This window comes from Nansenia antarctica (assembly GCF_963989245.1).
Source record: "Nansenia antarctica genome assembly, chromosome: 6".
In the NCBI taxonomy this organism is placed as follows: Eukaryota; Metazoa; Chordata; class Actinopteri; order Argentiniformes; family Microstomatidae; genus Nansenia; species Nansenia antarctica.
In genome coordinates, this window is record NC_137676.1 from 66,222,953 (window position 1) to 66,250,858 (window position 27,906).

General features: G+C 46.6%; 2 protein-coding genes across 2 annotated transcripts in view; one reads left to right on the plus strand and one right to left on the minus strand.

Moving 5' to 3' along the window:
• Window positions 1-27,906, plus strand: part of LOC308161248 (histone H3.2) — a gene marked incomplete at its 3' end in the record, with an annotated part of 174,362 nt that overhangs the window by 135,531 nt on the left and 10,925 nt on the right. The gene's annotated exons all lie outside the window — the stretch shown is intronic.
• frmpd1a (FERM and PDZ domain containing 1a) lies at window positions 167-23,354 on the minus strand (the record flags this gene model as incomplete). Its single annotated transcript, XM_080534783.1, has 16 exons — window positions 167-1,932; window positions 2,149-3,024; window positions 3,417-4,248; window positions 4,594-4,664; window positions 5,016-5,160; window positions 6,349-6,531; window positions 7,055-7,274; window positions 7,655-7,791; window positions 8,748-8,867; window positions 9,420-9,545; window positions 10,827-10,922; window positions 12,380-12,484; window positions 13,177-13,222; window positions 13,640-13,742; window positions 20,355-20,515; window positions 23,236-23,354. 16 exons carry the CDS (start codon window positions 23,352-23,354, stop codon window positions 167-169), a joined length of 5,106 nt encoding a protein of 1,701 aa, XP_080390909.1.

The window sequence follows — 27,906 nt, forward strand, 5'->3', positions numbered from 1 at the left end:
TCTCACTGAACAGCATCAGAATGATCTTTTGTAGTATCACCATTTTCTGCCCCTTCCTCATATTACCTTTTCCAGTTCAGAAGTCCCCACATATATGGGTCACTGGCGCTCCTGTGGGTCTAGGGGTCAGAGGTGGAAGGTTAACCTAGACGTTGTTAGGGGTCGTTCAGAGGGCAGTGAGGGTGCGAAAGAGCTGCGTGAGGCAGAAGACGGAGGCAGTTAGCGCTGTGCACTGTTTTGCCAGCAGCTTTGTGCTGAGGTCATGACAGCTACGCCTCCCGCTCGCCCTCTCTGCGGCCAGCACAAAATCCCGGTACACCCGCGTCACGTCCGCCAGACCGACCAGTGCCTCCATGTTCCTCTTGTCACACCGGTCACACCCAGAGAACCACAAACACACCCCTGCCAGCCCCGCCAGGGTCCGGAAACTGTCAGACAGAGAGAGGAGCATCTCCTCAGGGGTCTGCCCCACCCGGACCACCTTCTGGCAGCCCGCCATCAGCTTCCTGGCCTCCACATGGAGTACACGCTTGTCCTCTGAGAAGTGAGTGGGGCAGGTCTCCCGGGGATGCCTATCCCCACGCCCCCCTCGAGAGCCCCCCTTTAAGATGGCTTGTAACTGGTCAACGTCACTGCGTAGAATCTGGAACCCGGCCGGGGGAGCAGGGTACCGCCGGTGGCGAAGTCGGCCGATGGCGTCCTCGTGCGCCTCTGACAAGAAGCAGTTGCCCGGCTCCAATGGGGACAGGAGGGGGCTAAGCTCTATGGAGGAGGAAGTGGGGAGTACAGAGTGAAGGAAAGAAGGAGAGAGGGAGGGAGAAGGGGAGGAAGGAGGAAGAAAGGAGGAAGGAGGGAGAGTAGTTATCAGAGGAAGCCCCACCTCTGCCGTTTTCGTCAGTCCGCCGTGCATACGGCAGGAAAACTCGTAAACCGTCAGCTCGTCGTCAAAGCTGTCACCTCCGCTAAAACAGTTAGTGTACACCGCAGGACACCCACAAGCCTCCAGTGCCTGCACCCCCTCCAGCATGGACTCACAACCGGATGCCAGAACTGAGCTACACCTAAAATCAGGCTTCGTCGGGGGGTAAGATCCTGAGTGAGTCTGAGGCTGGGCTTCACAGATGGTGAACACCCCACAGTCAGTAGTGAGAGTGTTCAGCAGACCCGAGTCCTCCCCTGCAGATTTACAGAGGCCCATCGATTGTTTCTCGCTACTGCCCCCTACGGGATGCTCTGCCATGCGGTGGATAGTGAGCACTGGTCCATTCAGACTCTGGGTGGTCACTACTTTTGGAGGAGGGATAGGGGGGGTTGGGCCTTCTATTGTGGGCCCCGGAGTGTCCGTTTTGGGCCCTGGAGCATCCATTTTGGGACCTGGAGTGTCCATTTTGGGCTCTGGGGGGTTTGTTTGGGTGACTGGAGCGTCTATTTTGGGCCCTGGGGTGTCCATTTTGGGGTCCGACGTTAGTGGTTGGGAGTTTCGCTTAGGTTCTACCCGGATCGGCAGAGGTGGGCTGCTGTAGACCATAACCACCTTCTCTATCACCTCCTTGACCTCGGACACTGTCGACCGAGTAATCTCTGCCCCGGTGGTTTCCACGACAACATCGGCCTCCACCTCCGATTCCGTAAGGGTGACCTCAGAATCGTCAGATTCTGCTAACTCTGATGCCTTTGCATCCATGCCGTTGTCGGTGGTGATTTTGATGGTTACTTTGGTTTCATCTTGCGTGACCTTCGTGGAGGAGCTATTCATTGCTTTACCCACCCCGCTTTGGACGAGGGTTTCCTGGGACAGGCTCTGGATCTTCTCCTGCAGAATGGAGGCTGAGAGGCGGCCGATGACTCCAGGGGAAGAGGGCTTCAATAGGAAGCTTGTAAGCAATGGAGACTCTTTGAGGAGCTCATGGACAGTGGTCACGTGTGCCTTGCCTGAATTTGAAGAATTTGCTTCAACGTTAGCTGTAACTTCAAGGTAGGTTATGGAGGGGAGTGGGAGTGGTGGTAGTGGGGAGGTGGGTGGTGGTGGTGGTGGTGGGGGTGCGCATTCAGGAGGGTTCATATTGTCAGTCACGTCTTCCTCTGACTTTTCTTCATCTAAACTTGGGGGGGAGACACTTATATGGGGACTAAAATAAACTTTCTTACTCTCGCCCTCCTCTTTAGTCAAACATGGGGGTGAATTGCTAATTTGAGGCCCGCCCTCTCCATCAATGGGGGGGCCTTCAGAGCTTGACGAGGATCCCCTAATCTCATCCCCCTTTTCCTCCCCCCTCTCCACTTCCCCTTTAACCTCAGGCAGGAACATGTGACTGGTGAACGGCCCCTTCATAGACCCCCCCGCGTCTTCAGCCTTCTCCCCAGTCCCCTCTCCCTCCCCCACCTTCCCGTCCCCCCACCGTTCTGTGCTCTCTTTGCCGTCTGGCTCCACCCTGCAGCGGACCGCAGTGATGGTCATGGAGGGGGGGGCAGCGTTCACCAGAGCTGTGACCGATTTGGACTCCATGGCATCGGGCTCCATCTCCATGTCCTGCTGCCCGGTCCCGGAGGTGCACCTCCGGAGGTCACCCTTCGGGTCACCAGACCCACGACTGGAGCCCTGTCGTCTAGGCTTGGTGAGGATGGGCTTGGACTCCAGCTGGGCTGGTTCCCCCTCTGCGTGGTGCAGGGAGGAGACGGTGGGACATGGGTTCTCGGTCTGCTCTGAAGGTTCTGGGTCTGAACTCAGCACCTGGCTCTCGTCAGCAACAGCCATGAGTTTCCGGTACCGGTTAGTTAGAGTCCGTTCCAGATCCGGGTCTTGGTCCGGGTCTGGTTCTGGGAATGATACCCTGGAGGTGAAGTCTGTTTGAATGAACGAGCGTCGCTTACGGGATCTTTTCCTCATCTTAGAGACGATGTCTTCAGCTCTGCCCGTTTCTCTACCACTGCCCCCCTCCTTTTCCTCCCTTTCTTGTTGTGCCACGCAGATTCCGAGGTCGCTCAGGCTCAAACTGCGTACAGTTTTGCTCAACGTGTCGGAATCTGGAAAATTGGAACAAATGAGAACAAGTCAGTGAGCTTTCTATTCCAGTCACTTTTTCTGATAAACGTTGAACTTGCAGGTAACTTGTAGTTAGACTTTCAACCTTTTTATCTCTTTGAAAATGTTAAATTCAATACTGCATAACGTCATGAGACAAGCCAATGTAAACGTGAGAATGTGTCACACAGTTATGTAATTCAAGATCTAAACAAGATCTATTAAAAGTTAGCACTTTGAAAATGAAAACAGTTTGTTGAATGTTTGATATCAAAATTAAGTGGGGCACATTATTTGACAGAACTCAATGAAGGATGTAATCCAATTAGAGTGTCTCTGGGCAGAGGGTCAAAATATTTTACAACAGTAAAGTACATAGAGTAACACTACGCACCTCTGGGCACAGCTCCCATTGTTGGGTCCTCAGGCGAGGAAAACCGATCGTGTGCGTCAAAAAACTCCTCCTCCGAGCTACTATCCCCGAAACCGGGCGGTGGATGTAGGATTGGTACCGGCTCCAGGTCCAAGACCGCGGCTCCGGCGCCCTGCTCTTCCTCCTCCCCTTCTTCCCCAGAGTTAGCGTGAGGTTGGGACAGGCTGCGAGCGCTGTCGGGGGTGACGTTGGAACAGATGTTGTAGTAACATCGTGTGTCCCTCTGCTCGAAGTTGAACACACAGTCCAGGCGGTTTGAGGAAGTGGAGGAGAAACGAAGGCGTCCTGAATTCCCCTCCCCTCCTTCTTCGCTCCCTGTTTCTACCTCGGACTTGCCTCTCCTTTTCTTCTTCTCCTCCTCCTCTTCTTCTTCTTCTTCTTCTTCACACTCTTCCTCGCTCGCCTCCGGAGGGCTGGGGAGGCAGTCCACCATGCGCGAGAGCTCGGCGAAACACATGAAGTTATCAGAGGGGTCAACAGGGTCGACGATGGGGTCAAAGTACACAGCGGTAGGAAAGACGTTGGGGTCCGCCCCGTCGCCTGCCCTCCTGTGCGACACCCCTCTTCCCTCGAGGGTGAGGTACGCCGATGCACGTCCTCGGGGGTAGGGGGGCTCTACCATGAGCCGGAAGGAGGGATGAGGTTGAGGGTGGAGGGAGGATGAGGAGCAAGCGTTAAGGTCGTCCTCCTCCAGGGCGTCGAGGGAGTCGCTCGATTGGCTGGTGAGGAAACGAGAGTCCGTCCGGCACGAGTCTGAGGCGGAGGCGTCTGACACGGACGGGGGCTCCTCTACCTCTCGCAGCGCCCCTCCCCCTTCCTCCCCCCCTCCCCCTTTCTCCTCCTCTGCTCTCTCGTCCCCCTCTCCTCCTCCTCTAGCCTCCCGTCTCTCGTTCTGTTCTTTTACAGCCTCCTTCTTTTTCCTTGCTCGGTCCTCCTCTTGCTCTCCTCGGGCCCTTTCTCTTTGTTCCTTCTCTTTTTTCACCTCCTCCACCTCCTTCTCCCCCTCTCCTTTCTTGTGTTTCTCCTTCTTCCCTCCCTTGTTGTCCTCCTCCTCCTCCCCCCTCTCTTTCCTCTCCATCTTTCCTTTCTGCTCTCCCTTCTTCTCTCCCGTGGACCTCCTTCTGTTGGCGGGGGATACGAGGGTGATCAGTGTATCCATGTCGAGGTCGGAAGAGTCATCTGAGTCACTGCCACACCGCGACACATAACCTACGAATGCACACACACACACACACACACACACACACACAAGAACATGAAACCTCAAAACGTAATACTGCCGTTGCTATACATGACCATACAGTTAATGCGAAACAGTTCCAGAAACGTAATATTCGAGACAGAGACTAACATTTCTATCGCTCTACTCTACATGAAACCCAGATGCCACCTTCTTTACCCTCTCCTCTCTTCTGCTATCTATATATTATCACTCATAACTGAATGGCAACTGTTGTCTCAAAAAGTAGACAGATAATAAACTGAAAGGTGTAAGTAAAGGTAAAACTAAATATAGATTTAAACCACAAAGGATGAAATCAGGTAACAGTCATTGCGTACCCTCCTCTGCGGAGACGCGGTGCTTCTTGGCGTTGGCGACCCAGGGGAAGATGTTGATGGTGGAGTCAACCAACAGACGACAATAGCCCGCCACCAGGCAGGACAAGTCCTTGGCCGCTACTGACTCCAACAGCAAGGTGATAGGCTGGGGAGGGGAGAGATAGCTCTTATTCAACCTCCGTTTCTAAAGCCAGCTAAACAGCTTTTGTAGATTCCGTTTAGTGGATCTATTTCAAGCCCCTGGGTAGATCTGTGAAGAAGAGTACGAGGTAACAAAATACTGTTTCTTTTGGAGAGTGGAATTAGACACAGGCAGGGGTAATTGTGGGACATACAGGGAGCTGCTTTGTGTGTGTGTGTGTGTGTGTGTGTGTGTGTGTGTGTGTGTGTGTGTTTGTGTTTGTGTGTGAGAGAGACAGTGAGAGTACTGTATCATGAAAAGAGAGCAGGATGAAAAAAGACCACCTCAAATAAAGGTGGAATTTTCCACTCAATCTGTTAGGCTGCTCTAGTTCTTTAACACAAACAAACAACGTTTCGTGGTTTTGACACAAACATTTTTCACTGTTTATTAACTCACTGCAGCGGCATACCAATTTGAGCGGGCATTGTCATTGTTGGCATGCCTTAATGTCCTGCAGGTGCATCTTGAGAACCGTACCTTAATGTCCTGCAGGTACATCTCGAGTTAATGTCCCGCAGGTGCATCTTGAGAACCGTACCTTACTGTCCTGCAGGTACATCTTGAGAACCGTACCTTAATGTCCTGCAGGTACATCTCGAGTTAATGTCCCGCAGGTGCATCTTGAGAACCGTACCTTACTGTCCTGCAGGTACATCTTGAGAACCGTACCTTAATGTCCTGCAGGTACATCTCGAGTTAATGTCCCGCAGGTACATCTTGAGAACCGTACCTTAATGTCCCGCAGGTACATCTTGAGAACCGTACCTTAATGTCCTGCAGGTACATCTCGAGTTAATGTCCCGCAGGTGCATCTTGAGAACCGTACCTTAATGTCCCGCAGGTACATCTTGAGAACCGTACCTTACTGTCCTGCAGGTACATCTTGAGAACCGTACCTTAATGTCCTGCAGGTACATCTCGAGTTAATGTCCCGCAGGTACATCTTGAGAACCGTACCTTAATGTCCCGCAGGTACATCTCGAGTTAATGTCCTGCAGGTACATCTTGAGAACCGTACCTTAATGTCCTGCAGGTGCATCTTGAGAACCGTACCTTAATGTCCCGCAGGTACATCTCGAGTTAATGTCCTGCAGGTACATCTTGAGAACCGTACCTTAATGTCCTGCAGGTGCATCTTGAGAACCGTACCTTAATGTCCTGCAGGTACATCTTGACCAGGCTCACGCGTTCTGACTCTGGCAGCAGCTCTATGCGTGTGATGGTGCTGAACTCGGTCAGGGTGGTCATGATGCTCAGCTTGTGGTTGACCACTTGACTCACGCCGTACCTCGCGCCGACCAACAGGGTGACCATGGACTCTCTGTCCTGCAGCTAAGGGGTTAGAGAGAGAGAGAGAGAGAGAGAGAGTGAGAGGGGGGGGTGGAGAGAGGGGGGGAGGGAGAGAGAGAGAGAGAGGAGGGAGAGTGGGAGAGAGTGGGAGAGACAGGGAGAGACAGGGAGAGAGACAGGGAGAGAGACAGGGAGGGAGGGAGGGAGAGAGAGAGAGAGAGAGAGAGAGAGAGAGAGAGAGAGAGAGAGAGAGAGAGAGAGAGGGGGAGAGAGAGAGAGGGATAGGGTAGGGGGGTGGAGGGGAAAGTAGATACACACTTATTGTTACAAAAAGACAGAGATACATAGATACACATACAAGCCAATACAGTAGAGGTAGAGTCACACAGAGATGCATCGAAATAAAGCACATAGATCTGCTAACCCCCACGTCTAGTTGTCCCCTCTCCTGCCATCATGGTAGACCTACTGTGCATGTATACTTGTATAGGGATTATACTGTACTATAGATATAGAGCACGCAGACCAGTCATCCCCATTGAGACCCATTCTCTCTCCCTCCTACCATCATGGTGGCGCTGAAGGACTTCCCCCCAAACGACTTCAGTTCACTCAGCTCCGCCAGGTAGTTTATCCTCGCCTGATTGGCCGAGAGCACCTTCTGCTTGGGCTCCAGCTGTGATTGGCTCTTCTTCATGTGGTAGCCGATGGCCTTCCTCAGGTCCTTCTCTCTCATGTTCCTCAGCAGAGTGGACGACACAAAGTTCTCGATGCCCCAACTCTTCCTGCAGGAGGTTAGAGTGAGGGAATTTGTGTGTGTGTGTGTGTGTGTGTGTGTGTGTGTGAGTGAGTGAGTGTGCGTGCGGGTGCGTGTGTGTGTGCTCGTGTGTGTGCAGGTGTGTGTGAGAGTGTGTGAAAGTGTGCGTGTGTGAGTGAGAGTGAGAGTGTGTGAGAGTGTGGTCCTCTGTGACTCAGTTGGTAGAGCACGGCGCTAACAACGCTTAGGTTGTGGGTTCGATTCCCGCTGGGACCATATATACTGAAATGTATGCACTCACTGCAATGTAAGTCGCTTTGGATAAAAGCGTCAGCTAAATGGCATATATTATTATATTATAGTGTGTGTGCTTGTGTGTGAGTGTGTGTGTGTGTGTGAGAGACTCACGTGATGCTCTTCAGGTTGGTCTTGGGGGACTGCCCACAGCTGGCTAGTCTCTCTAGGATGTGCAGCGCCGCCAGACGCAGGGCAGTGTTGCAGCGCATCTCCACCGCAAACCTCTCCTGTAGCACGTCATTCACCCCCTGAAAACACACACACACACCACCGTCACCACCACACACACACCACCATCACCACCACACACACACCACCATCACCACCACACACACACCGCCGTCACCATCAAACACACACCGCCGTCACCATCAAACACACACCACCATCACCACCAAACACACACCACCATCACCACCACACACACACCACCATCACCACCACACACACACCACCATCACCACCACACACACACCGCCGTCACCATCAAACACACACCGCCGTCACCATCAAACACACACCACCATCACCACCAAACACACACCACCATCACCACCACACACACACCACCATCATCACCACCACACACACCACCATCACCTCCACACACACACCACCATCACCACCACACACACACCACCATCACCATCAAATACACACCACCACCATCACCACCACACACACACCAACATCCCCACCACACACACCACCATCACTGTCAAACACACACCACCATCACCATCAAACACACACCACCATCACCATCAAACACACACCACCGTCACCACCACACACACACCACCATCACCATCAAACACACACCACCATCACCACCACACACACACCACCATCATCACCACACACACACCGCCGTCACCACCACACACACACCACCGTCACCGTCAAACACACACCGCCGTCACCACCACACACACACCACCATCACTGTCAAACACACACCACCACCACCATCAAACAGAGACCTTTGTCTCAGTGGGACACCCCAGTACAAATAAACGTTTAATCATCTTCATCATCATTATCATCATCATCATCACCCACACAAATACATACACACTGCCAGATGCCACAGCAGTTTTAAACATTGTCTCTACAGCAACACACACTTGGTAAGCATCATTTATACCTAGAATACACATGCATGCACACACACTCACGGGAACACACACACACACACACACACCTGTAGGTAGAGGTACTCAAAGGCGGTGGGGTCATCCTTCAGCAGGTCCTGGGGGTCTCTGGGCACAAAACACACACGGAACAGACACCTGTAGTCATGGGCCTCCTTCCTCTGGACCACCTGCAACCACACAGAGACAGTGTGTGAGTGTGTGAGTGTGTGTGTGTGTGTGTGTGTGTGTGTGTGTGTGTTTGTGTGTTTGTGTTTGTGTTTGTGCAACTGAAGTTCCTTCTTGTGTATTGCAACAGCAGTGATGTTCATCAGTGAAGGTTCATCCAAGGACACCATTTTGAATTTGTTTCACCAGACAATAATTTGTCCTTTCCCAAATTGAAACAAAAAGTCATAAGCTACTCATACGTATTACTAATTCATCAGGCGGCAATGTTTTGTAAACACACTACACATTGTAAGCATATCCATTAGAATTGCTCAACGATGCCTCCTGGTGGTTGTTTTGCTGAGGTGAACGACTTGAAATACAACTAGTGCCACCGGGGTACGCGGGCGTCATCATCACACCAGCAGCTAACCTTTAAACTCTGGCCTACTGTGTGTGTATGTGTGTGTATGTGTGTATGTGTGTATGTGTGTGTGTGTGTGTGTGTGTGTGTGTGTATCTGTGTGTGCGTGTGTGTGTGTGTGTGTCAGTATCAGTGTGTGTGTGTTCACCTGTTGTATCTGCTCCTCTTCGTGAAGCAGCAGCAGTTTAGTGATGCAGTACTGTTGCTCCAGCACCAGAGAGAAGTGCTCGATGCGGGACATGGACAGCTTCTCCTTCAGGGTCATCACTATGTCCTGAGACGGGCACAAGAGAACCCAGAACATACACAGTGTATCAATAGATGGATAGATAGATAGGGAGGTAGGTAGGTAGATAGATAGATAGATAGATAGATAGATAGATAGATAGATAGATAGATAGATAGATAGATAGATAGATAGATAGATAGATAGATAGAAAGGTAGGTAGGTAGGTAGGTAGATACATAGACAGATAGATACATAGATAAATAGATAGGATCCCTGGGGGGAAATTAAGCCGTTACAGCAGCTCACACCACAAACAACAAAATAAAGTGACAATTGAATAATAAAATAAAAAACGGAATAACATACATTTAAATGTGACCTAAATAGACTACATAAATGTATGCAGTAACAACAGTCCAGTATGATTTTAACATCCCCCAGCCTGACTCTGAGCCCCTCAGTGGAGCCAGCCGGAGGAGGAGGAGTTGTACAGTCGTATTGCGGCAGGCAGGAAATGTCTCAGAGGAGATGGAGTCACACCCCGGCTATAATAGCATCTGAACACTGAACCAATAAGGTGCAGTGATGGATGTACTGCAGAGGGTGATATGTAGGAAGAGGAATGGTCCATATCTCGTGAGCTTAGAATTATAAGGTTCTATCTCCGTTTAGGGTAGTTCAGAGATATTGAGCGTCAAAGTTTTTACATTCCATTATGTTTCGTGAGATGGAACCTTTGTATTTTATGAATTACTAACTAAAAAATGTCAACATTTTAAAAGTAACACCACACAGGCATTAATAAACACCTAATGGATCAGATTATGGAGATTACTCAATTTTGACAAAAATGGAGATAGAACCTTATCATTCTAACGTCACGATCTGTAAGTGTGAGGAAGTAGCGTAATGTACGTAGATCATGTAGATAATGTATATTTAGTATCTGAAGGAGCTGAAGCTCAAATAAGTCTTTTCTATTTTATTTTTTGGGGGGGTTTCTTTAAAAAACGGTAAAGGAAAGGTGATGTACACACATGTTTGCTTGTGGATAGTGTGTCAAAAGCCGATATGGGCTGGGCACCGTCAGAAGGTGCAATGTTAAATCAATCCTAAAAACAATCGATCAATACATAATTACTTCACTGAGATAGTAATGTGGGGTTTGGGTAGAAAGTGTACTTTTAATATCATCTTTATTTAACCGGATAAGTCAGTATAGAACAACTTACAATGACGACTTGGCACAACATTGTCACATTAAATACAACAACACACAATACAACAAAAAACTAAATATAAATAAAACACACTACTTTACAGTACCTTTACTGTAGTGTTGGGCTCAAACTTGAAGGCTTTGGTCTGGCCATTCTCCAGATAGACCTTTAGAACGTTGGGCAGGAATAGGAGGGAGTTGCCCTGGAAACAAGTTAGGGGTCATGGGTCAGGGTAGAGTCAGTAATAAGTAGATGGGAAAATATTGGTTACTTTATACCAGAGGGAAGAGTTAACTCCTGGGATATCTGTTGTTATCATTAAAGGGATAATGATAGATGGAGAGAGAGAGAAAGATGGAGAGAGAGACAGAGTGTGTGAGTGTGAGAGAGAGACAAAAAGTGAGAAAGAGAGTGAGAGTGTGAGTGAGAGAGAGAGGGGGAGGGGGAGGGGGGCACTGGTGTTAATCTATAAGTAAATACACTGTTATCAAAGGCTAAGCTGCCTAAGCTTGCTTGTCTATTGGGATAGAGGCTGTTAAACTTAAACTGGAGATAAAAGAAAAAACATAGCAGCTTAGATTATGCTCCCCCTCTCTTTCTCTCTCTCTATTCACTTGCAAGCATCCTATCTCTCCTTGACGATCCTTATCTGTGAAATCTCAGCTTTCACTTCCCCATGCGTGTAAGTCCTCCTCCTTCCCTCTTCCCTCACTAAATCTCCATACAGTATGTCCATCAGTCTGTCTGCCTACAACCGTCTCTCTTTTCCTCTATCTCTGGCTTCTCTTTCCTCCCCATCTCTCTCTCTCTCTCCCTCTCCCTCCCTCTCTCTCTCTCCCTCTCTCTCTCTCTCTCTCTCTCTCTCTCTCTCTCTCTCGGTCCCTCTCTCCCCTCTCCTCTCTCTCTTTTTCTACCCTCCCCTCTAAGCGTTGATTGTGTGTTTTATAGTCCTTTAATTGCCACCGTTCCGAGGCGAATCAGACACAGATCAATCCCTCCGTCTCTGGCTCCGATACGTAATGGACGGTGTGGTTTTCCGGGCCGGTGTATTTATATATCCGCAGAGAGGATGGGAACTCTAAAACTGTTCAAACGCTGCAGTCAAGACAGCGGAGCTGAGGATGGATTGGGTTGTGATGCCGGATGTGGAAAACCCGTAATATTCCTTTACTTCACAAGTACGGCTTTGGAAGACACTTCATATAGCAAGCATAACGCCTGAATAAGCATGACATAACGTCATGACGCTTTCACATCATCCATGTCTAATTGAGCCTTGAAATAGACATGACGTACTGAAACATTGTCATACACACATTGGACATGACATACTGAAACATCGTCATAAAGGGCTTTTGACACATTGGACATGACATACTGAAACATCGTCATAAAGGGCTTTTGACACATTGGACATGACATTCTGAAACATCGTCATAAAGGGCTTTTGACACATTGGACATGACACTCTGAAACATCGTCATAAAGGGCTTATGACTCATTGGACATGACATTCTGAGACAGCGTCATTAAAGGGCTTATGACACATTGGACATGACATTCTGAAACATCGTCATAAAGGGCTTATGACACATTGGACATGACATTCTGAGACAGCGTCATTAAAGGGCTTATGACACATTGGACATGACGTCTCACCTGAGAATGACCGTTGACCGCGACCTCCTCCGCGAACCGGACTTTGATCGGGTTGGACTTGAGTTTGGCTCGCTTCTCTGGGGTGATGAAGGACGACTTGGGTGCCTTGGAAATCACAGAATGTTCACAAAACATTTCAATATTTTTTAAAATCATCGCTATATCCATGTTCGTGGCTCCTACCGGCTTTTGATGAGAGACACTCTAAGACTCTAAGATACAAATGTTATTGACACGGTATTGCGGCACTTAGGGAGCGAAACACAAACATTCAAAATGATAACAGTCAGAGCAATTTCCCAATAGTAGCCTAATACTCAATTACAGCAATATATCCGGAGTGCTTTCAGATTCCTGGTGAAAACAGATCAACAAATATGGAAAAGCAAATTGATTTCTTGTCATGAGTCATCAAAATGGGTGCTTTCTATGTATTTGCATCCATTAGGGTGCATGCATCCATAAGACGGGGTATCTAAACACACACACACACACACACACACACACACACACACACGCACACACACTGTGCACAGTACAGATGATAAATAGCATCTCTCAGGTAGACGGCTCTCCATCAAGGTCCCCTGGGGAAGCAGAAGCCACTCAACACTGTCACCTTTATTATGATCTAGTGTGACTTTGGCCTCCTGTGTGTGTACAAGCTCTCCTCCCCCACTCCCCCCCTGTCCCCTCCTCCCCCCACCCCCCCTCTATAGATTTAAAATGTGGTTTTGTTGACCACAGTGTTTCAGCTGCCGGTGTGTGTGGAGTGTTTGAATACAAAATGTACTCACCACTGTGTGCCTGAGGACCGTCATTGTCACTGAGTCCTGACACTCGCTGAGAGAGAGAGAGGGAGAGGGAGAGAGGGAGAGAGGGAGAGAGAGAGGGAGAGGGAGAGAGAGAGAGAGGGAGAGAGTTCAGAGAGAGAGAGAGAGAGAGAGAGAGGGAGAGAGAGGGAGAGAGAGAGAGAGGGAGAGAGAGAGAGAGGGAGAGAGAGAGTTCAGAGAGAGAGAGAGAGAGAGAGGGAGAGAGAGAGTTGTTGTAACAAATCGCACAGTACTCATGCATGGAGGTGGGACATTGCCTAGCTTCTGTGTGTTTGTTGTGTGTGTGTGTGTGTGTGTGTGTGCCTAGCTTCTGCGTGTTTATTGTGTGTGTGTGTGTGTGTGTGTGTGTGTGTGTGTGTGCCTAGCTTCTGCGTGTTTATTGTTTGTGTGTGTGTGTGTGCACTTTACTAGAAGTACTAGACTGTACCTGATAATGTCAGCAGCTTGCTTCGGGGTCAGGTCATCAACATCAACATTATTGATCTTTACAAGCTGGTCACCAGAGACAAGCCGACCATCAGCAGGACCACCTAAACACACACACACACACACACACACACACACACAGGATATACTGTAATCATCCTAATTTGTATCCGCAAAGCTGTGTGTGTGTGTGCATGTGTGTGCGTACTAACGTGCGCAATAACAACTTATTTTAATTTTTAGGAATCCTTTTTTCATGATGGAGATATGAATATGATTCCACAACAGATATTGGCAACGTTTGCAGTCAGAGCTTAGAGGGCTCCACAGGGGGGAGGACAGACAAGGACAGATGGTGCTAGTAAAAACCTCAGCCAGAAAGCCCAACCCCAGGGGACTGTGGTCACTCGCACCATAGCGGTCCCTATACGGTCATGCTCGAAGGCATGGAAGTGCAGCATTTCGGAACCACAATTTGAAATGTAACCGTTTACCCTTTACTCTAACATTTACCTTTACTCTATCATTTTACCCCTTGACCTCACCCCGAAACTTGATAACAAGTAGCTCATGTACTTGTTTAGCAATTCTGACAGCACTACCTCGTGTCCTTTCCAGCATAGCCGTATCGTGACTGTCCGTGGGTGCTTTCTATGTATTTGCAGATACAGATATGACATCACTCGATTAGAATGACCGGGTCATTCAGATTAAATTAGATTTAGATTAGATTCAACTTTATTGACATTGCAGAGTACAAGTACCAGACAATGAAATGCAGTTCAGCATCTAATCAGAAGCGCAAATAGTGATATAAAATATGATACTGCAAATAGTGATATAAAACATGATAGTGCAAATAGTGATATAAAACATAATAGTGATAGTGATAGGTACAGTATGGCAAGTATGGTAAGTAAGCACTCTATACAAGAGAGGATGATAATAAGCTAGTTAAGGTAGCTATGTAAAGTATGGTGTATACAGCTCTATTGTCCTGTCTGCCATGAGAAGGCTGTGTCCTGTTAGCGTAGCAACTCTATCCGGTACACTGGTGTTAAGCCATGTTTCCAGGCCGGTGGTCGGTCGCTCAGTCACCTGTTCAGTACCTTCAGAATTTGAACCTCGTCCAATACACACTGCATGTGACACTCACTTGTATTAAGGAAGTGTCTTTTGAGGATTGAGAGGGAGTTTAAATCTGTGTGTTGTTGATATGACGTATACGCACAACATATTTATCTTTAGATTCAACAGATTCACTCTTAAATTATGCGAATAATTCCAAATTAGGATGTTATGGTAATACTTTTAACAGCTGATGAGGGTTTCCTAATCACTGTCTGTAGTCTAGGGGGCGTCTTTGTGATACGTTTGAGGTAGATGGCGTGGTATTGATTCCCGTTACGACAATTTCTCCATTGCTGTGATTCCTGTAATCACCTCAGCCACTTTCACCAGCTCAGCAAAATACCTCTCGTCTCTGTCTCTGCCATCTGAATCTCTAATGGACCCAATGGAACAAGTTAAAACCTGCCAGACATCTTTGTTTAAAACTTTCTTCTTCTTTTTTTTAATCAATGACATCTCTATACCTGTCAGTCAATCTCAATGACATCATAGTTCTATTGTTACTGTTAACAAAAATGTCCATTACCGTAGAAATGTAATTATATGGTGGTAATTATGAATAAAGCATTACTAAGTTGTTATCGTTAGGGTTAGGGTTAGTATAGGGTTGCTGCATTTACTGTAACTTGCATTTACTGTACTGTTACCTGGTCTACCACCAGTAGCTAGCAGCCTAAACCAGCTAACAGTAAAGGTTTGCAATAAACATGTTACATTTACATTTTTGGCATTTAGAAGAAGCCTTTATCCAAAGCAAATTACAACAAATACATTTAAATAAGTAAGTGAATCATCTATCCACCAGTCATAGCATATATAAGTGCAATCCATAGCAGGAAAAAGTTATCTATGCTCAGGCCTGGGGCCATTGGCAGTCGTCATACTAGAAGAAGGGTTTCTCGGTTTCTCAGTAAGTGTAACTAGCTGTATGTACCCTACAGCTGTATGCATCCTTCCGCTTGTTTATAAAGCTCTCACTGGCACAGCACCAGAATATCTGAAAGACCTTTTGCTAGCATATCAGCCCAATAGAGCTCTCAGGTCTTCTGACGCTGGTTTTCTCTGTGTACTACATGTACAAAAGAAGAGATTTGGTGAGGCTGCATTCTCATTTTATGCACCCAAATTGTGGAATGTACTGCCAGTTTACATTAGGGATGCAACCTCAGCAAATATGTTCAAGTCAAGACTAAAAACCCATCTTTTTAATATTGCCTTTAAATGACTAAATAATTAAATAGTTAATTAAATGATTATATAATGATTGGAGCACTTTGAGCTGCAAAGTTTGCAGGAACAAACGCTATACAAATAAAAAGTTATTATTATTATTATTATTATTATTATTATTATCCAATAGACCAACATGACATGGACAGAAACCAGCCAGCTGGCCAGGTGGTTTGATACAGTATATCTCAACCACCGTAGCAGAGATGGCTAACATTGTTGGAAACGTACAGCGACTGTATCCCGACAGATCATTTGCATTAACTTCCAGCTGGATTTAGCCTCATTGATTGGATATGGTTGAATTTATGTGTAGAGTGGCCAATGTGTTATCGACCAATAGACTATGAGGATGTGGGAAATATGGTCTGACTGCCCTCAACCATATTACCTCAGTACATCAATAGATGTTTTATTTAATGTAAACCACAAAATAACCACAGCGTTTTCAACGTGTTTCTATCAGCTGGTAGGGCAGCCCTATTGTTATTACGATGTAACAATCATATTATTGGGTAATAATAGCTGGAAGGGTTCTATGGAATCTCCAGCCCACCCAAAAAGAATGTGGCCTCTCTTCCTTAGAACGCAGGTGAGGCAGTAGTGTGTATTTGCAAGTCTCGCCACACAGGGGCGCTTCCAGTGACAAGAGGTTTGGGTGAGTGTAATTACAACAGTTGGGCAGTACTGAGGCACCTTCCTGTACTGCTGCCTCGCATTAGCAGGGACGACCCGCCTTTCAACACACCCGCTGTCAGTGTCCTGGGACTACAGCCACACAGACAGGCCATCAGCATCACCGTATGTGTATGTGTGTGTGTGTGAGGAAGAGAGAGAGAGAGAGAGAGAGAGAGAGAGAGAGAGAGAGAGAGAGAGAGAGAGAGAGAGAGAGAGAGAGAGAGAGAGAGAGAGAGAGAGAGAGAGAATAAGTCATTAAGGACAACCGAAATCCCTTGGCTTTTCCAATAACTCAAAAAGTTACTGCATTTTGTTTGTCTAGTACTTTGTACTCTGCAATGACAATAAAGTAGAATCTAATGTAATCAAATCTAAAAGACTGCTGACTGGCAAAGCTAAAATCTCTCAAACCTAAAAATGCTTGTGGCCAATTATGGCCCAGATCCCAGATAGCATTAAGAATTAAATGGGGAAAAAACAGCAGTCCTGAGTTGCAGAATTCAACGCATTGCAATATAAACATATTGTTCAATGTGATACTGAATCTGGCTGAGGCTTCCCTGAGGTGTGGCACCAGAAGTGGGGACAAATCAGATCGAAACAACTGCAGAGTCATCTGTATAAATAGCAACCTTCTGGGGGTATTATGAGCCCAAGTGTCTCAAACTTTTCTTCGAGAACACTGTGTACTTTGTAAAAGTCAAATTGGCTTTCTCCCAAATCCTCGTACTACTAACCTACTTACACCTTTCACATGAATTAATAAATATGTCCACCAAAACAAAGAGGAAACATGTTTGCATGCTTTATTCACTTTAAGAAAACATGTTATTCTATTTGGCACAAGGTGCTGTTCTATAAAATAATCAAAAGTGAGATAGGTGCTAAGGTGTATGACTAAATCAATGAATTACTAAATCAATTAATTACTAAATCAATGTATGACTAAATCAATGGTATGCACACACAGAACAAATGTGCAGTTAAAATCAATAACCAAAGAATATTATTCCCAAAGTCTAGGTGGGAGACTAGGTGGGAGACATCTACATTTACATTTACATTTTTAGCAGACGCCTTTATCCAAACGACTTACAACAAATACATTTGACTAAGTAAGTGAATCATCTATCCATCAGTCATAGCAGAAAAAAGTGATCTATGCTCGGGCCAGGGGCCATTGGCAGTCGTAATGATTTCAGTCAGATTAGAATCTGGTCTTAAATATGTCATAGCATATTCACACCCATAGCCTTATATGGAAGTGAGGTGTGGGGTCCAACCAGTAACTGCAATTATACACATTGGGACAAAAACCCCATAGTCACTGCTTGCTCATTTCTGTAGGAAATCTTTAAACATCCCAAACAAAAGTCCCAAATAATGTATGCAGATCTGAACTGAACTAACTCTAATTACACATATACATGAAAGAGCACAAAAATGTTGGCAACATTTGAAAATAAGTTCCCCTCCCCCCAAAAATTCTACAAAGTAAAATCTTTGAAGTTCAAAGCACTGCAAACCCGAGAGCTGAGACCTGAAAGAAAGCCTCTCAGCCTCTCAGTTGGTGTCGAAGCTACGGTAACAAACCAAGCTCACACCAACACTGCTGGGAAACAACACATCAGAGTGAACCAAATCAATGGAATCAATACAAAAATAATCCTATTTAGAACATTGGAAAAACGAAACAAATTGCTATTTGACTCTAAACAGAGAATACAAATAGGCTGATTATCTGTTCTCTGTCAGAGACACGAAGCAGAGGCGGCGGACCAAGAACAGGCTCGATCGAGAAAGGAAGACACAGACACGGCTCCCCAGAGGTGTGTCTGTGATCATAGTACGACAGGGAAGCGGAGACCGAGATGCACATCCTCCTTCACTTGGAGAAATCTTATTTGTTTCGTTAAAATATCTAAATGAATTCCCAGTTTCTATGCATCTACAGATGATAAAAAATGACCTAAATAATTATTTTGGGAGATGGAGAAATGGTAGATATCGCTGCCCAATATGCTTATAACTGCCACAGCCTGAGGGACACTTCTTATAATTAGTTTCTTATTGTATTTATACTCTACTTGTATCTACAATACTTTTTGTACAATTGTCACCCATTAACAATTATACAGAGAGAGAGAGAGAATGAAAGAGTGTGTGTCTGTGTGTACTGTGCATATCTACGTATATGAAAAAGGAGGCAGAAAAGCTATTCAATAACATTTTGCATTGGTCATAAACTGGTTGTTTAACGACTGTAGCGTTTGAGGGGCCCTGAGAGGGGCTTGAGCCCATGTTGGCCCTACGGGTCGGTAACAGTGTGATCGCACTTCCTACCACATGGTTGCTGGTTCTAGCCCCGCTCAAGCTGTTCACCCTTTAGTACTTGTAAAGTGTGAATTGTGTAAATAAAGTTTGATTTGACATTTGTTCCAGGTGCGGGCGCACGTACACAGGTCTGGCTGTTCTGTACTGTTTTCACTGTTGGCTGAAGGAGCTATCCCCCAGAAGACAGCAGAGGAAAGATCCGGGGAAAGGTCCGGGGACTCTGGGCTAAGAGGGCTCACTGGCGCCTCCGGTGGTCTGGGGGAAGAGGGGCAGGTGCTCCTGCTCCTCCCTCTTCTCTCCTCCCTCCTCCCTTGTTTCCCCATGCATCTTGCGCTCCCTCTGCTTATCTTCTCCTGTGGACCCCCCCCCTTCTCCTAATCCCTCTGTCCACTTACCGGACGCTTCTACAGACCAGCTGACGCCGGTGAACGAGGGAGAGGCGGATGAGGAGAGAGAGGTGAACGAGGGAGAGGGGGATGAGGATGGGGAGAGAGAGGTGAAGGAAAAAGAGGAGGGTGACAAGGAGGATGTAGAGGTGGAGGAGGCCAGGTTTTGGAGAGGTACATGGCCCACATCCCCCAGGTCCAGGGGTCCTCCTCCAGGGAGAAAACTGATCTTACCCACACCAGAGAGCACCACAGTGGGCCTCGATGGAGCCCTGGCCCTAACCCTCCGGGCTCTACGCAGCCATTTCTACTCCGCCCACCCTTCCTGCTCCTCTTCCTTCCTAGAGTCGGATGGTGCCAGGGGGGCTGAGAGGACCAAGGGTCAGCCCAGAGAGGAGCAGCGACAGTCGGGTTCAGATGAAGAGAACCAGGGGGAGAACCAGGAAGGGGGCCTGTGCCTGAGGCTAGCCCAGAGTATGAGGAGGGCCGTGGGCTGGATCGAGGCGGAGTACCTCATCGACTACGAGGCATTGGAGACGGTGGCCGGTTGCTATCTCTGATGTAGCATTAACCTGCAGGAGGACTGCCTGCCCCCGTATCGAACGAGATAATTGGTCAGAACAGAAGAATGAAGTAACAGCATATGTAATTGGTCGAAACCTCCTGCACTTAATACCGACCAAATCAATACATGAAAGCGTAATTGATTCTGATTACTTGTCTTTATTATTAGACATACTGTAGGTTATGCAACTATGAAGTATACCATTCTCATGCCACACGAAATGCTATTACTGCAGCACTTCTCACAGAGTGACACCATTGACCAGCTCTTAGTTTCGAGTTTCAGAAGTCTTCTATCAGGTTATGAATGGTCATTCAATTATGTATGTCATGCTTATGACAGCTCTAAGAAGGCCCTATCCTATCTAAGGCCCTTTCTGAACGGTATCCTACCTGGGGTGACGTCCTGCACCAGTATGGGGGTCTGGGTAGACAGGCTGAGCCCATGGGAGTTGAGGAGGGGGTCCAGTAGAATTTGGACCGTAAGACGGATGGGGTGGTTCTGGTCTGAACCACTGGGCTCTCCTGCCTTGCCATCCACCAGGATCCTCTCTCTGGAGGGAGATAGACAAAATGCGCTTAGTCACAACCAAAGCAACAATTATACCTCTCAAATGGTTAATGGACTGCACTTATATAGCGCTTTATTCCAAAGCGCTTTACTCATTCACCCATTCACACACACACATTCACACACCAATGGCAGCAAGCTACCATGCAAGGCACCGGCCCTCTCATTCGGAGCAATTTGGGGTTCAGTGTCTTGCCCAAGGACACCTCGACACGTGGCCAGCCGGGGATCAAACCACCGAACCGCCGACCTTGCGATCTTTAGACGCCGGCTCTACCTCCTGAGCCACAGTCGCCCCAAATGATACCTCTTCTTCATACAATCTCCTGCGGCTCTTCTAACCAGTAAAAGTGAGATTTTCCTATTAGGTGGTGGCCATCACAACCTGTTCTGTTCCGTTTGTCCAACTAATTGATGCCACTGGTTCCACTCTGTGGTCTGATGGTCCTCTGGGGTCCTCAGTTGGTAGAGCACGGCGCTAACAGCGCTTAGGCTGTGGGTTCGGTTCCCGTTGGGACCATATATAGTGAAAAATATATGCACTCACTGTAATGTGAGTCGCTTTGGATAAATGTGTCAGGTAAATGACATATATTCTATATTATTACATGAGTCTTATAATAACATTGGTTAGTGCAAACCCAGTTGTGTACTCCTCAATCCTGACCATATTTAGTACAGAGGAAAAACGGACCTTTTTGAGACTTACCGGTATTTAGTAGTTTGGTGAATGTTGCAACAAAACTGCACAGAAAGTGTCATACAAATTAGCATGTCCTCGCACAAGACTGGCTTCAATGTGTAGCGCTAACTACACTATGACTTGTCCTTGGTTTTGTAGCTGAGTTCACAGCACCATTTTAATTCAAACAAAATGAATTTATTTGAGGTAGCTGCAGTCTAGGTAATACACTTCGGGGACGCTAGCTTTTATCTTTTTATAGCGGCAAATGGTGGTTAGTAATGTAGCCGGCTAATTGACTGTACAACAGTACAGTACAACAACAACAACAGCAGCAACAATACACATACACACACACAATCTAACAATGTTATTGTAACTTCCATTGCTAATAATACAGTACAACACGTGCTATGTTTATTTGTATTTATGTATTGTATTTATCACATGTATGTTTATTTGTCGATCAGTTGCTCTTCTCTCAACCAAAACCTGTCCCCTATACTTTCATACTATACTTTGCCTAGAGCAAAAATACCACAATCCAACAATTGATTGACAAGTTGATTGCATGGCAATGTTCTTCTTTTTTTTTTTTTTACTATTATTATTATTATTTTTCACCCCCAGACAAAAATACAAGAAAGCAAGCCAGCTACCACTTTTTACAGCTTGGATGGCTGAAGATTGATTGAACTACCAGTTCTCATCGACACAGCCTAGGAAGCCCAGAAATCAAGATTCAATCCAGACTAACCCAATAGACTCTTTGCAATAAGCGACAACGTCACAAAAAGACTATCCCTGCACATTCGTTTCCAGTCAAGATTATTATGTTACACTCAATAGTATCAATTTAGAAGAGGCAATACTATGAAATAGTATAACAGAGACCAGACAGTGAAAATCACAGCCTGTATTATTAGGGTAGTAAACAAATATCTGTCTGGTTTGTTGGCGAGCCAGGCCTCGAGCCAGGCCTAGCCAACTAACATAAAGAAATATAACCGCCTAATAATGAACAATATTGAATGCATTTTCTATTATTTATATAAATGCATTTAACTTTTGCACCCGTAACTTAGCTGGGTTGGCCAACCGCACCTTGCTACAAAGGGAGACTTCTGAAGACTGTTTCCCATTTCTCATCCTTTACACATTTGCATTGCTCATGATTTATACGATATATGTAATACCCGATGAGTGATTTGAACAGTAGCCTCTTTACTTTCGGATTTGGATGGATGCGCAGGTTCCAGTTTAATAAATTAGTGAAGAGCAGAGCACACAAGTTGTATACGTCAACAATCCGTATTTCATTTGCTTGAGTAGTCAATTTCAGCCGATGCATTAAAAGCATAATGGTCTTGTGTAACTGGGTTGGGGCTCTGAGTATTCTCTATGTCAGTGTGCTGTCCTGGGTTGTGTGATTGTGTAAGAGATTTGACTATGGTGTGTTCATCTGTTGTAGGCTACCAGACGGGCACTACTGTGCACCAAGTAGATGATGCACCTGGAGGGGAACGTCCACAGCCAGCTGTGCAATTACTACTCGCTGCCTGTGGCACTGAATCAACACTAACCTGAGCTAGTTTATTGACTCCAGCAACAAGCCAACGCAGCCTACTTTCAGTAATCAGACAGTTCAAACAGTCACAATTAGCCTATTGTAGTTCAGAGAGACAGTCATAATAAGCATACTGCAGCACGCCCTACCATTAGATTGTTTCTCCCGATTTTTGTATTGATCTGAAAAAGAAGCATCTGGCTCGGGAGGAGCGTGAGTGACATGCACAGCGGTTACTGTCAGCTGGAGGAGGCAGGAGCAGCAGGGGTGTTGTCACCGATGTTGAATCAACGGTGACCGTAATTCAATTGAAGCGTAGCATTCAGGAACCTTCGTTGGCTACCCGCCAAAGCGGCTGGTAAGATTGACAGATTTCCCCCCCGCCGACGCCAAAAATCGACCTGCATTTGGGTGTTCGTGTTTTAATATTTTTTCCCCAAACCTTTTTGCTAACCCAGACCCAGAAACCGACCTGCTGCTGGAGTCTCGAGAGCGCCGCAGCCATCGGACCACCACCTGCTCCACCCGACTAGTCCTGCGGGACGGGGAGCGGCTTCTGTCCCGCTCCTCCATTTATCTGCAGAGGGCAAAAGGAGGGAAAGGTCAGAGGTCACCGGAGACGGCAAGAGGTGGGTGCAGAGATCAAAACATGAGGCAGAGGCGATTGAAGTGTGTATACGCACGCACGCAGGCCTGCACACACACACACACACACACACACACACACACACGCACGCACGCACACACACACACACACACACACACACACACACACACACACGCACGTACGCACGCACACACAAACAGATCATTCAGAATACATGTCGAACAGACTCCCCCCCCCCTCTTTGATAATTAGCAGAGAGCTTTAGTGGTTTTAACCATGGGTTTAGGTCAGACATGATGTCACTCGTGGCCCTGTCCTAATGGGCCCTCTGCCACTGATGAGATAATCAGCATGTGGCCTAAATGGGTCCTGATGGCCAATAATGTCAATCACGATTTATTCATCGGTTTCCTAATTGGCAATCTCGGGGCGGTGGTGTCTCCGTTAAACGGGGGTTTGTCGGTCTCACCGTGGGTGGTGCCCCTCTCAAATGGGTCCTGACTGGGGCCATGGTTTATTGTTAAATTGCCTGTAATGGATGCCAGTTTAGTCATAGATTTATTTTTTTCTTCCCCTGGCCACTTTGTTAATGGTTGGACATAATTTAGGGAGTGATTAAGAGAATGACCTAAGCATCCTCCCGCCTACGGAGGGGGCAGAAGCGGCGTTGTGTCTCTGGGACTCCTACGATGAGCAGCTGCAGGAAGGCACAGCGGAGAGGCATTACCGATGATGAAGCATTAACACCATCCATTAGAGAGAGATGTGGGGGGGTGGGGGGGGAGTAGAAGAGAGGAAGAGAGAGAGAGAGAGTGGTGAGACAAAGAAGGAGGGAGAAAGAAAATGGACTGAGGTATACAGAGTTGTAGAGTGGAAGAGAGGGGGTGGGGCTGAGAGAGAGAAAGAGAGAGAGAAGATATATAGGTAGATAGATAGATAGATAGATAGATAGATAGATAGATGGATAAATGGATAGACGGATCTATCAATCGATAGAGAAATCCCGAGGGAGGGATGCAGCAGGGGAAAGAGAGGGAGGGGGAGTGAAGTACAGAGAGAGAGAGAGAGAGAGAGAGAGAGAGATAAAGAAAGAGAGAGAGATAGTGAATGACATAGACAGACGACAGTGATGTCTCCTGAGACCTTGTCCATGAGTCATGGCCACATTGCCTCTCCATCTGTCTATCCCATCTCTCCCCTCTCAGGTTACACACACACACACACACACACACACACACACACACACACACACACACACACACACACACACGGCTGGGGAGAGAGGCACAGGGTCTATTGCAACCGAAATTTGGAATTAAAAACAATATTTCTGATTTTCACTCATGCAATTTCAATTCCCTTAATATCAACAACATTAAAAATGAACCCGCCATTCTCTGTCGGCCATAACTTTGGCCTAGGACTACTTAAATGTGTAGGCCAGTATTATTATTATTATTATTATTATTATTATTATTATATATTGTATTATATTATATTAGGCCTAGGCCAGTAGCCTACCGATCCTTACCTAACCCAGACAGACCAAGCCAAATAGCCTAATACCAAACCAAAGAGGGAGCCTTTTTTTCTCTAAAATCCAACACTCAGAGTAGTGATTCTCAGCTCATATTGGTTCACAGTTTAGAAAACAAGAATGTTTGGGCTTCCTTGACTTTCACTGACATCTCTTTGGTTCTCATGTAGAACAGACACCAAGCCTAGACCAGTACTCTCTTATGACAACTCTCTTATGACAACTCTCTTATGACAACTCTCTTATGACAACTCTCTTATGACAACTCTGTTATGACAACTCTCTTGTGACAACTCTCTTATGACAACTCTCTTATGACAACTCTCTTATGACAACTCTCTTATGACAACTCTCTTGTGACAACTCTCTTATGACAACTCTCTTATGACAACTCTGTTATGTGACGGAACAAACCTAACCAACCCGAAACACCTGACAATTTTCCAATACTGTTGGGTTAAAAAGGGTTGTAATTCCTAAATGGTCAAACCAATCTGCAAAAAACAACAACATAGAATTAAATTAATCTCTTTTTGAACCTCATAGTAATCGTTTGATTTCAAATCCAAACTGTTGGAGTATAGAGCTTAAAAGAGGACAAAATACTATCTCTTTCCAGACCTCGTGAGGTATAATCCTTTATTGTCCTCGGTTTTTTTACGATTGTGGAGCCATTTCAGATTCAGATTCAGATTCAGATAACGTTTATTGCCATTATGCATACACATATAGGAATTTGCTTTGGCGTTACAGTAAGTGCGTTTATACTTTTTTCACGTATATATATGAACAAAAACAAGTGCAAAAAACAGGACAGCACAGGACAGACAACAGTGCATTGGATAGTGCTACATATATAATGCACTGTTGTCTGTCCTGTGTTGTCCTTTTTTTTTTTTTTTTTTAATGCATTTCCGTATACGAATGTGTCTAGTAGAATATACACAGTATGGAGAAAACATTAATCTATTTTTTTTGGGGTGAGAACCCAATCCCAAAAGAGCACACAGGACCACACTCCCTTTCAACTTATGACTGATTCCTTGCCCCCCCTGCCTATCCCTCACTTTTCAGTCTTTTCCTACTTTCCTTTGTTTATCCCCCCCCTCATTCTCCCTCTCCCTCTCTAGTCCCCCACTCTTATATCTCTCTCTCAGTTGCCCAGACCCCCTCTCTCTCTCTCTCTCTCTCTCTCTCTCTCTCTCTCTCTCTCTCTCTGGGGTTATTCGATTACTGGGAACTCTGGAAGGAATCAGATTTCCCAGTGTTGTATCTCCACACATGACCCTACAGAGGGTATGGTGGGGCCCAATGCTGGGTCACACACACGCACACACACACACACACACACACACACACACACACACACACACACACACGCACACACACACACACACACACACACACACACACACACACTCTCAAACACACACACACGCACACACACACACACACACACACACTCAAGGAAAATGGGACTACAGCAGCACATACAGATTAGCCCCCACTCAAGCTCTCTCTCTTTCACCCACTCACTCCCTCCCTCTTATCCCTCCCTTCCTTATCCTCAGCCACTCTCTCTTGCACTCTCTCTCTCTTTCTGCTTGTCGCTTTTTCACCCTCTTGTCCTTCTTGTCCTCTCGATGACACACACATTCAAGCAAACATACCTATGTACTTAAACACTTTTCAAGATAGACAGACACACACACACACACATACACACACACACACACACACACACACACATACACACACACAAACACACACACACACACAAACAATGTTAATGGGATTACTGTGTGCGTTCTGCGTCACCCTGCTGAGCCAGATTAGAGATTTAACCCAATCTACACTGAGCCCCTCAATCTACTCTCTCTCTCCTTCACTCACTCACTCACTCACTCACACACTCACTCACTCATTCAGACTCACGCACACACACACACACACACACACACGCACTCACACATTCTCACAGTCTATCTCTGACACACACACACACTCACACACTCAAACACTCACTCACTCACTCACTTACTCACTCAGTCACTCAAACACACACACACACACACACACACACACACAGACACACTCTCTCTCTCTCTCTCTCTCTCTCTCTCTCTCTCTCTCTCTCACCTGCGTACTGCCCTCTGTATCAGGGCTCCATTGTGTAGGCGCCACTTACACCCCCTCTCTGCTCTCTGTCTGGCCATGGTGCTGAGGAAGAGGAGGGTGGTGCTTCTTCATCTCCTGCTGAGAGGCACAAGAATAGGATTTTTTAATTCATTTGGATTAATTTTGACTCCAGCTCTCTCTGAATACACACGCTTTACTTACACACTTCTAGAGTGAAGTTGAACTTACTATTACTTACGACAACGTAACACATCACCCTGACCTGCCGCTGAGCACTTTAAAGGACAGAAAGAGGCACACGCACGTGATGAATTCAGTGAGCCGTTCTGTAAGCAGACTGAAGCCCGCCGCTGACGATGATGTATTCTGCATCAAACAGGATTTTCATTTCAAAAGAGGAAAGGTTAGGAAGAGACAATGACGGAGAGAGGCTGTGTGATCTATACCCGCTTTAATGAAACACCACGGCTGTCTGTCCTCAGAGAGAGGTAGGGAGAGGGAGAGAGAGAGGGAGAGGGAGAGGGAGAGGGGGGGGGCTGGGTTTATGAGGTAAGGGAGAGAATAGAGGGAAATTGAGAGAGAAAGGGAATTAAAAAGAAAAAAGCAAGGTAGGGACAGAGAGGGGGAGCAAAGGGTGAAGGGAATAGAGTAAGGAAGGAAAGACAAATGGATGGAGGGAGTGAGAGAGGAAAAGGGAGATGAGAACAGAGAGAGTGAATGAGAGAGAGAGAGACAGTGGAACTCCATCACAGTAGAAAGGGCTTGGTGTTTGCCAGGAGTCCCACTTTCACCCCATGTTCTGCTCCAAACATCATCAATATTTAATGAAGCCTCCACAAAGC